Below are 12,185 nucleotides of genomic sequence, written 5' to 3'. Positions count from 1 at the left end.
GAAATCAAGAAATTGATCCCATTCATAATTGCACCAAGAACCATAAAATACCTAGGAATAAACCTGACCAAAGATGTAAAAGATCTGTATGCTGAAAACTATAGAAAACTTATGAAGGAAATTGAAGAAGACGCAAAGAAAAACATTCCATGCTCATGGATTGGAAGAAGAAATATTGTTAAAATGTCAATATTACTCAAAGCAATCTACACATTCAGGGTGATCCCAATCAAAATTGCACGGGCATTCTTCTCAGAGCTAGAATAAACAATCCTAAAATTTGTATGGAACCACAAAAGACCCCAAATAGCAAAAGTAATGTTGGAAAAGAAAACCAAAGCGGGAGGCATCACAGTCCCAGACTTTAGCCTCTACTACAAAGCTGTAATCATCAAGACAGTATGGTATTGGCACAAAAATAGACACATAGACCAATGGAATAGGATATAGAACCCAGAATTGGACCCACAAATGTATGGCCAACTAATCTTTGACAAAGCAGGAAAGAGTATCTAATGGAAAAAAGACAGTCTCTTTTGCAAATGGTGCTGGGAGAACTGGACAGCAACATGGAGAAGAATGAAACTGGACCACTTTCTTACACCATACACAAAAATAAACTCGAAATGGATGAAAGACCTAAATGTGAGACAGGAAACTATCAAAACCCTAGAGGAGAAAACAGGAAACAACCTCTTTGACCTCAGCCACAGCAACTGCTTGCTCGACACGTCTCTAAAGGCAAGGGAAATAAAAGCAAAAATGAACTATTGGGACCTCATCAAGGTAAAAAGCTTGTGCACTGCAAAGGAAACAATCAGTAAAACTAAAAGGCAACCGATGGAATGGGAAAAGATATTTGCAAGTGACATGTCAGATAAAGGGTTAGTATCCAAAACCTATAAAGAATTCACCAAACTCAACACCCCAAAAACCAAATAATCCAGTGAAGAATTGGGCAAAAGCCATGAGTAGACACTTTTCCAAAGACATCCCCAGATGGCTGATAGGCACATGAAAAGATGCTCAACATCACTCATCATCAGGAAAATACAAACCAAAACCATAATGAGATACCACCTCACACCAGTCAGAGTGGCTTAAATTCATAACTCAGGAGACAACAGATGTTGGAGAGGTTGTGGAGAAACAGGAACCCTCCTATACTGTTGGTGGGAATGCAAACTGGTGCAGCCACTCTAGAAAACAGTGTGGAGGTTCCTCAAAAAATTAAAGACTGAATTACCCTACGACCCAGCAATAGCACTACTAGGAATTTATCCAAAGGATACAGGAGTGCTGATTCATAGGAGCACATTTACCCCAATGTTTATAGCAGCACTTTCAACAATAGCCAAATTATGGAAAGAGACCAAAGGTCCAACAACTGATGAATAAATAAAGAATATGTGGTTTATATATACAATGGAATACTACTTGGCAGTGAGAAAGAATGAAATCCTGTCATTATGCAACAACATGGATGGAACTGGAGAGTATTATGCTAAGTGAAAGAAGTCAGTCAGAGAAAGACAGACACCATATGTTTTCAGTCACATGTGGAATTTGAGAAACTTAACAGAAGACCATGGGGGAAGGGAAGGGGAAAAATAGTTTCAAACAGAGAGAAGGCAAACCATAAAAGACTCTTAAATACAAAGAACAAACTAAGGGTTGATGGGGAGCGGGCAGGGGATGGGGAAAATGGATGATGAGCATTGAGGAGGGCACTTGTTGGGATGAGCACTGGGTGTTGTATGTAAGCCATGAATCATGGGAATCTATCCCTGAAGTCAAGAGCACACTGTGTACTCTGTTAGCTAACTTGACAATAAATTATGTTTAAATAAAAAGAGATACAACCACATAAAAATGTCTTTCAGTCCTTGGTAATTTTTAAGAGTTCAAAGAGGTCTGGAAACCATATATTAGAGTACCACTAAACTAATTGGTAGATTGCCAATCTAGAAAGGGTCAGAGCTGGAAACAAATGAATCTTACCTGATACCAATGGTTTTATAGTTTTCTCTTGTTGTTGCCACAAATGAACACAAACGTAGCAGCTTAAAACAGCACACATATGGTATGTATGTATATATATATATGTATATATATATATATATACACACACACATACACAATGGAATATTACTCAGCCATTAAAAAAATATTTTCATGTGTACCAACATGGATGGTTGTAGAAGTATAATGCTAAGTGAAATAAATCAGGCAGAGAAAGATAAATACCACCATTTGGTTTCACTCATATGTGAAATTTAAGAAACAAAACAAACGAAGAAAGGAAAAGAGACACACACAAAAAAACAGACTCTGGACTATAGAGAACAAACTGGCAGTTACCAGAAGGGAGGTGGGTGTGGGGATGGGAAAACATGGGAAGGGGATTAAGAATACTCTTATGATGAGCACTGAACAATGTATAGAATTGCTGAATCACTGTTGTACACCTGAGGCTAACATAACACTGTATGTTAATTATATTGGAATTAAAAAAATTAAAAATTATATATATATATATGCACATTCATATACACACACACATACACTCTCTCACACACACACAATGTAAAAAAAAACACCCAGACACATTAACAACAACAACAAAAACCCTAGGCCACAAGTGTTATCTCTCAATTTCTCTGGGTCAGAAGTTCTGGTGTCGGATTCTCCGTTTCTGTCTCACAGGCTAAATTCAAAGATGTGGCTGGGTCTGCAATCCTCCTGCAGTCCTCACCCAGGGCGCCCTCCATCCTCACACTTGAGATCTCCTGACCTCCTCCTCTGCTGTTAGATGCGAAAATACCCTGCTTTTGGAAAGCTCACCAGACCTGATTAGGCCCACCAACATAACCTCCAGAGTTTAAGATCAGTTGGTTTTTCAAATTTTTTTTTCAACGTGTTTTATTTATTTTTGGGACAGAGAGAGACAGAGCATGAACGGGGGAGGGGCAGAGAGAGAGGGAGACACAGAATCGGAAACAGGCTCCAGGCTCCGAGCCATCAGCCCAGAGCCTGACGCGGGGCTCGAACTCACGGACCGCGAGATCGTGACCTGGCTGAAGTTGGACGCTTTAACCGACTGCGCCACCCAGGCGCCCCAGATCAGTTGGTTTTTCAAAACATCTTCACAGCAGAGCCCAGATTAGCCCTTGATTAAAAAAGAGGGGAAGGTTCCTCAGGGGGCCATCTTGAGGATCCCACCACCCACAGTCTCTTCTCTTAATCACAGAGCAGTGCCTTCATTGTCTAGATCCTGTACCTTTCCTCAGACAGGTGCTATCCTGTGACTCTCTTTATTATCTGCCACATGCACCTCCAGGACTCCCTCCCCAGATAATCAAAGTAATTCTGACACTAAACTCACAGGGACACAATTTCCATTTCTGTGTCTCATGCTAAGTGACAAGACCAGCATATTTTAAAGTTCCTTTTAATTCCTAATTTATATGAGTTTAAGAGAGCCCTTTTTTGCACAGTGCACACACCTGGCCCTCGGCCTGGTGCTCTTACAGCACAATGACCATATTTTTCTCAGCATCTACATTTAGAAGAGCACTTAGGTAACAGGTACAGCAATGTTTTACTTAAAATAATAGATGAAGCAATAACATGAATATGGCCCATATTTGGAGGAGCCAGTGGAGACTAGGCACAGACTCAAAGAAACATCTATAGCTTATAAAGCCATGACATACATTTTCAAATTTTTGATACTAATTTGATGACTTGTTCTCCTTGGAGCTATGTTGTTCATACCTTGTAATAACCTTGTGCAGAGCTATTTAGCATAGAAATGAGCTGTGGGTTAGTTAAATCAAGTTCTGCCAAAGACCAGCCATTTTCCATTGATATGACAACTTGTGAAAGATTTAACTGGATCTCCCAATACATTTGGTCATCAATATCAGCATTGTCATATCACTTATTTACATAATGTAGCTGAATTTTAGCAATAATGTCAATGTTATCTCACAGCAGAGCATAGTCATGGTACAATTCAGTTTCATTACAGAACATATCAGAGGTATGTAAGAATTATAGTCGTATTTGCTATGACATTCCAACAGGTTTGGCCCTTGTCCATTTGCCAGATTATCATGACAGGTGTCATTATAATTAGCCAAGATTCACTGATTTCTCAGTTTCAGTCAATTGAAGACAAAACCAGTTACCCTATCTCAGTTTAAAGTCTTGTACTGAAACTAGTTTTTATTGTGTATCATTATATATTGATGAGGACACTCTGTTATTCCAAACAGTTCCTTTTCCTCCCAGCTGATGAATTTGATACATCTTAGAAGTTCGTGAGCTTTGTCGTGCTGTACAGAGGCTGTCAAAAGGGTCTATAGTCTCCACCACCACCCTGCCTGCATGGTGATGCCCTTTCTTTACATGGCAAAGATTTGCCTTTTATAGGAACCCACAAAAGGGTTGTTATACACCCTTTATTGTTCTTATACACCCTTTATTGGTTGTTTTCTGTGGAAATGTACATAAAGGCAGTGATGTAAACCTTCTCTTGCTCCTGACCACCCTGGTGTCTTTCCTACATGTCCCTGGGATCCTGCCTCCTTTTCCAGAACCTGTGAGGACAACAAACTTTTTGCTTTCCTAATATATCTCTGTGTCTCCTCATGTGGTCGTACTTGACTCACCATTTCATTTAAAATGTACAAAACACTTGGTATGTGGCTTGCTTTCTTCACAGGAATATCGAAAATCAGAATGATTCTGAAAAGGTCTAATATTTATCAATTTTGCAAACGTTATGTCTTGTGCTTTTTGCATCATCTCTAATAATCTTTGCCTACCAATGGTCATGAAGACATTCATCTATTTTATTTTCTAAAGTCTACATGGCTTCAGGTTGTATATTTAAGTCTAAAAGATTCTATGTTAATGTGGTATTTTTTAGCACAAGGTGAAAATGCCACCTGCCAGATTTCATTGGGAGCAAAATGCCTTTCCCCATGTTGGTTTTTGGTATCCTTCATACGTGCCTCTGTTTGTACAGCGTTCTCCTCAGGGCGTCCTTGACCTCTGTGTTCCTCAGGCTGTAGATCAGCGGGTTCAGCATAGGGTTGAAAAGGCTGTAAAACAAGGAAAGGATCTTCTGCTGCTCCTCAGGGTGGCGGGATTTGGGGGCCATGTACATGACAATGGCGCTTCCAAAGAAGAGCCCCACCACACAGAGGTGGGAGGAGCAGGTGGAGAAGGCCTTTCTGCGGCCCTCCCCGGACTGGATCCTCAGGATGGCGAACAGGATGCGCGTGTAGGACACCAGCACCAGGCAGAGGGGCCCTAGTAAGATAAACACACAGGCAACAAAGATGACAACTTGGTTGAGCCAGGTGTCAGCGCAGGCCAGCTTGAGGACAGACAGGATCTCACAGAAGAAGTGGTTGATTTCATGAGGCCCACAGAAGGGCAGCCTCAGGATGAGAATTAAATGGACGAGGGCCAGGAGGAAGCTAAACACCCAGGAAGTGATGGCCAGGACTGTGCACACTCTCCAGCTCATGATGACAGTGTAATGTAGGGGATTGCAGATCGCCACAAGCCTATCGTAGGACATCACGACCAAAATCAGGCACTCTGCGTGAGCAAAAGCTAGATACAAAAAAGTCTGCATAATGCAAGGAACAAAGGATATGGTTCTTCTCTGAGTCAAAAGATTTGCCAGCATCTTGGGGACATTGTTGGAAGCATAGGACATATCAACGATGGCCAGATGGGAGAGGAAGAAGTACATGGGGGTGTGCAGTCTAGAGTCTAAGCAGATAAGCCCTAAGATGACCCCATTCCCCAGAAGAGTGAGGCTATAGAAGAGACAGAAAAGTCCAAAGAGAAAAAACTTCAGTGCTGGATAAACCTGGAATCCCAGCAAGGTGATTTCTGTGACCCATGTCTGGTTGCTTCCCATGCTCCTATGGCAGAGACAGACAAATCCATGTTCACAACCCGAAGATCAGAGTTCCAGGACAATCAAGACACAGAATATTACTAAATGTTACAGAATGAGCATTTTGAAATATATTACTCTGGATGGATTTACGGTCATTTACCTTTAGATATGTTAAAAAACAGTGTGCTCATATAAACCAGAAAATTCCCCTTGTATCAATGGAATGGCAGGATATATATGTATATAATTTGTTATAGGTAATATTACAACATGATACATCATATACCGCACCTAAGAGCATACACACACACACACACACACACACACACACACACACATACACACATTCAAACATATGTTGTTTTGGAGGATTCAGGTGTTCTGGCTTCCCTTCAAGGGTGCGAGTCTTGATTATTACTAGAGTTAGAAGTGAGACAACCCAGACGGAACATCTGCACTGGAGATATTTTTGTCTCCTAAGTTTGCTTGTCTTCTTGGTCCAAGATATGAAGTGATTAGGGTCCTTTTCTTTATATATGTTGCTTACTTATCCTTTTACCTTCACACATGCTTTTCTACCCATTTATTTCAGATTTGAAGTGCCTTCTAAGTAAATTCTCAATTTTATGATATCTTTAAAACTTTGTAAGCCCCTCGTGTTCAGCTCATACTCCCTACAAACATCTTCTGGTAGCTCTTTTCCATCTCCGGTGTTTGTGGTTTTATTCTGAGAGTTTTATTTACTACTTTATGGCCATTAGATGCTGAAATTTGGGCACAAGTGAAAGAATTCTTTGGCTGCATGCAATGAACACATGTACATATCCTAAATTCAGGTAAATATGATGACATTTTTGCAGCTTTTTCAAGAATGAAACTCAAAAGGGAAAATGAATTTACATTAACAGTTATCTTGTAATTGTATTTTCTTTGGGTGTTTTCTCCTTTCCCTTCCATAACTTAAGACAGAGACAAATCTCAGAGTTTATTTTCTAGTGTGACAGAATTGTTTGTCATCAGGATGTCTTTGCCGCTTTGGCAATTCCTATGGCCATTAACTCCCCTCAGATCTTCTACACCTGTTACCATGCTGACTGCCCACTGCTGTTTTGATGTGTTCTGGGCAGGTCACAGGGAGTGGGGATAGGTGGAGCATTGGTTGGATATTTCTTTCCAGGGAGCTCCTCCTGGGAGGTGGCTAGGGTTGTCCAGAGGCAGAAATGGTCATGGAACTGCCACGTGGTTATGTTATGCTGAGAAACCATGTGACCTGATGCTGTCCCTTTACACTCTCTTCACATTTTTCCCAGAAACAGCCTGAGACCTATCTTTACTTTCTAATTAGGCAGTAGTTTCAAGTCCAACAGAACTTTCAAAATAATTTCATTGCTCTCTCTGTAAAAATTTAGATCCTCAAATTCATATTTTAAAATCAGGATTATATTGTATAGACTTTTTAAACTACCCTCTTCCCTTAATATAATGAACATTTTTCATGTGTTGAAATAATATTTTACAGATATTATTTAAAACTAATGTATATTCTACTATAATTTATTTAATTTCTTATTGAAAAATTTTTGGTTCTTATTTCTCTTATGTTTATCAGCATTGAGATAAATATTCTTTCAAACTGAAGTTCTGTCTATATTCATGGTTATGTCTTTAGGACATATTATAAAATTCAAATTGCAGATGTTAGAGACATTTGAAAGCTTGTGATACCTATGATCAGCTCACCTGCAGGAAAAACATACCGATTTCTCCCTCTGACTGTGGGAGAATTGTGTTTCTCTCCCACATGGTCAGCAATACTAAGTATTACAAGTTACGAACTTTGAAAATGGAATATGTGAATAGTTTATACAGTTTAAATTTATATTTCAACAATCCATTAACACATACTCCTTGAGTACATCATCTGTTCTGGCCTGTTTCAAGCTCTCGAAGAACAGAGTAGACACATAAGTAGACACATTCTGAAAGAGATACAGGTAGCGAAGATGTCAGGTGGTGTATTTGTAATCTATTCCTCATGTTTCCATTTAGGGGAGAAATCTCCCTCCCCCAGATGGAAACACTGCTCTCTATATGATTTGCAGAACAGGAAACAGGAAGTGAGGATGCCCTTTCTCTGCTCTCATTTTTGGCCATATACATTTCTACTCCTTCAGGTTAAAGCCTGCAGGAATATGTACTGCCCTGTTTAGAGGTGGGAATGAGCTAATGATTGTGATTTTAATTTGGAGAGACATTTTGTTAAAGATATAGATCATGTTTTTCAATAAACATCACTAATAAAATATATTTTATTTTAAATTTTTACCTGATTTCTTGGTTTATTTCTCTATTTCTTCAGGCCAGGAATAAGGAGACACCATGGTTGATTACCACCCCTAAAAACCAAGAGCGAAGAAATAAAATATTTGTTGACAGTGGAAAGTATGATGAAGAAAATAAACAGAGTAATATGATTAAAAGTCACTTGGTTTGAAGGGGGGTGGTGGTTCTTTAAATGGGATTGTCAGTAAAAAATCTCTCCAATAAAAAAACACAAGGGTGGAATGTAAATGATGAAGGGGGGTGCACCCAGTCTAAAGCCAAAGTAGACGTTCCTTGCACAGGGAACCGTAAAGACAAAATCCCTGGGTGGGAAGGATTTAGTGAGGTCTGGGAACAGAAAAAAATCCAATGTACCAGAACCATGGTGACCAAGAAGATGTAAAATATTCATTGTAATCCTGCTTATATTAAAAAAAAGAAGAAGAAGAAGAAGAAGAAAGGAACTCTCATAAAGGTTACAAGTTGGAGGTAGATTAAAATAGCTGGCTACTTTTATAACATAGAATATGATGCAGACATTTAAAAGGTTAATATAGATCTAGGGGTGTTTAGGTGGTTCAGTTTGTTAAGCATCTGACTTGATTTTGGCTCAAGTCATGATCTTATGGTTCAGGAGTTCAAGCCCCACAGTGGGCTCTGAACTGACAGTGAGGAACCTGCTTGGGATTCTCTGTCTCCCTCTCTTTCTGCCCCTCCCCAGCTTGTGTGCTCTCTCTTTCTAAAATAAATTAAAAAAATTTTTTAAAGTTTAATGTAGATCTTTGTACAGTGGGATGAAAAGTTTTCCACATAAAGTAAAAAAAATGTGTATATAGTATGATCCAACTTATATTTTAAAATATAAACATATTTACACACATATTCCTTTTGTGTCTCTCTCTCTCTATATATATATATATATGAAAATTCTGTAAGTTAAACATGAAATTATTTATATTGATTATTTCCAGACAGTAGGATTGTATAGGGATTCATCTGTTATAGAAATTGTTTATTTGTCTGTTTAATAAACTTTATGCATTAATCAGGGGAAAAAAGATATTTTCATTTTGGAAAAATCTATAATGTAATATAAAACTAAATTTGCACATTGTTCCTGCTCATCTTGAGAGTGATCCTCCCCAAATTTTACCAGGAATCTCACATCAGAGCAGATTTTCTGAGAGTTTCAACTGGGAGAAATATATCAGTACATTATAAAAAATAGTAACCTTTGACAGGAATGGGGAAATGGAAAACCTCAAGCTCATTTTTTTTATGCAGATGTTTTTTCCTGAATCATTCTAATAGAGAAAAAGATCAAGATCTTCCTTCAAATAAAAGTAGAAATAGGGGCGTCTGGGTGGCTCAGTCGGTTGAGCTACCGACTTCAGCTCAGGTCATGATCTCACAGTTTGTGAGTTTGAGCCCCACTTCTGGCTCTGTGCTGACAGCTTGGAGCCTGGAGCCTGCTTCAGATTCTGTGTCTCCCTCTCTCTCTGCCCCATCCCCACTCATGCTCTGCTCTGTCTTAAAAATAAATAAAACATTAAAATTTTTTTTAAAAAAAATTGAAATAGATCTGAAATCAGGTTGAAAATTATTGCAACACCTGCCAAAATGTGAACAGGAGCACAGGCAGAGCTGTGGCTTCGTACAGGCCAGAGAAAGGACCTTGTCATTCAGAGATGCACACTGTATTGCCCTTTTAGTTTCCTTATTTGCAATGCAGCTTTTGGGGATTGGAGGTTAAAAACTGAAACACTGAGGACAGCAATAAAACCAGTACCTGTAAGCAGACTCAGAAGTGACAGAGAGTTTAGCAATCATCCAGTCCAGGAATCTTTCCATCAGGATCTTAGAAAAAGTCACTTAGAATCGCCCTGCCTACTGGAGGGGACTTTTTATTCCAAGCCAGTTCATGAAGGCCTCCTCTTCCCCTGGATACTGTTCAAGTGGTACTTTCCTGTTCCCCTCTGTGAGTTCACTTTATTCATATTCTTGTGGTTGACCAGCGTGCTTACTAGTAGACAATGTGCAGAGTGAGCTGAATTGCAAATTTGAGAGACATTCACCCTCTTTCACAGGAACTTACATGTCTACGCCTATGTGGATTTGGTGTTTCTCTTAGAAAAAGGTGGTCATCTTAACTTCCTAGGTTTTGGGTGAACACTTCACTGGAGGTCCCAAGAAATAGCAACAAACTACAATTGGTAAAATATCTTACAAAGTCACTCAAATATTACGGATTTTATTTGGGCTGATAGGTCTACTTTTGACTTGTTTTTAAATTCATGCAAAGAGAGCACAGTTAAAGGATGTATATTGAACTTCCAATTGGCAGATATGGGAAACTGTCCAATTGTTTGGACAATGCATATGTAACGACAGAATGGAATATGGCATTTTGTGGACAGACCAAATATTGTGTTAATGGGTCCCAGTGAATCAAACCAAATAGGGGGGTTCAGAGAGCTCCTAACGCCCAAGTCCTCCAGGAACAGGAACATCTTGTCAACATTTAAGGCTCTTCTTGAATAAGCACATTCTGTCACCAGGGAAAGCAAGGCCAAAGGAATGACAGAAAATTCGATAATGCCTTTAGAAACAAGTCTTATATGCAGGTCTTAGAGCTAATAAAGACACAGGAGGCAGGAAAGACTAAATTTCTTTCCAAAGATTACCTTTGGATGAGTCATAGGAGATGAAATGTGATAAGAGCTTCATATTATCAGGTGGGTAAGAAGGAAGGTAGGCTGAGCACAGAGCCTGTGCCCAGGACAGGCTCTCTGGGCCTGAGATGGAATCCTGAGAGTGGACCAAAGGAAAAGCACAGTGGGCTCATCTGTGATGGGTCCCTCGTGTTCCTACTGCGCCCAGGCCAGTGACCCTGGACAGCCGACATGTGGATGCGTCAGCTATCAGCTACGCCAGTCCTTAGCTTCCCTTTCCCAAATGATTAGAATTGTCTGATTAATCCAAGTGCATAATGAAAGCAATCTGGACTTATGGAGTTTTACATGTAATTTGTTTTCTAACACATCTGGAAGAAACTAGTAGCCTATTTCCAAAATGGCAGGAATGAATAAAGAGGCAAATAGAATTCTTAGCGAAACAATTTGTTTCATCAAATGTGAACTACAGACACACTGTATGTCATGCAGGATGTGAACTGCACCCTTTTACAGTTTTGTAGGAAGGTCGCGAGGAGACCACTCTATAATGACGGTTAACTACACATACTAGTTGCTGGTCAGCTCATCTGTGAGGACAAGGAAAATAGAATGCAATAGAAGGTGAGAGCATTTCTTTCCTTTTAAATGTTGGCATGGTTTTGCATTTTGAATTTCACAGCTGAAGTCAGGTTTGGTTTTCCTCTGAGAAAAAGCCTGTGGCAAATAACAAAGAGAAAAATGTCTACAATGATTTCTTTTAGTGCCACCTTAGCTACATATTAAAGAAAGATCTTCAGTGCACAGAACAAGGGCAAGTTTCATGGATACGTTTCTCTGTTCTTCCACAGCATGAAAATTCACAGGGACTGAAAATAGCAACATCCTGAGCAAGGATGAAAGCACCATGGTTAACTGTGCTGATCAGAGCATCACCCCAATCTCCATTCTGCAAGGTGAGCTTATGAACTAAAGCCACTTAGTCTATGCCTCACTGCTGCTGTTTGTTTGTTTGTTTGTTTGTTGAGCACGCTTCACGCCCAGAACAGAACCCAATGCCGGGCTTGAACTCAGGAGCCAGACAGAGATCAAGACCTGGGCTGAGATCAAGAGTGGGACACTTAACCAACTGAATCACCCCAGTGCCCCTCACCTCATTGTTTTCATCCATAAAAAAGTGACAACAGATGTCTAAAGGGTGGCGGTGAAGAATAACTACATTAAAGTGGCATATAATACAAGTTACAGAAAGGCTAACTGTGGCT

General features: G+C 39.6%; 1 protein-coding gene across 1 annotated transcript; it reads right to left on the bottom strand.

The window, feature by feature from the left end:
• Nucleotides 1–5,011: 5,011 nt before the first annotated feature.
• LOC122486510 (olfactory receptor 2A14-like) lies at nucleotides 5,012–5,944 on the bottom strand. The gene has a single exon (XM_043585883.1). It carries the CDS (start codon nucleotides 5,942–5,944, stop codon nucleotides 5,012–5,014), a length of 933 nt encoding a protein of 310 aa, XP_043441818.1.
• Between the last annotated feature and the right edge of the window lie 6,241 nt (nucleotides 5,945–12,185).

Source organism: Prionailurus bengalensis, chromosome A2 (assembly GCF_016509475.1).
Source record: "Prionailurus bengalensis isolate Pbe53 chromosome A2, Fcat_Pben_1.1_paternal_pri, whole genome shotgun sequence".
Taxonomy (NCBI): domain Eukaryota; kingdom Metazoa; phylum Chordata; class Mammalia; order Carnivora; family Felidae; genus Prionailurus; species Prionailurus bengalensis.
This window is presented reverse-complemented; position numbering and strand designations above follow the sequence as displayed.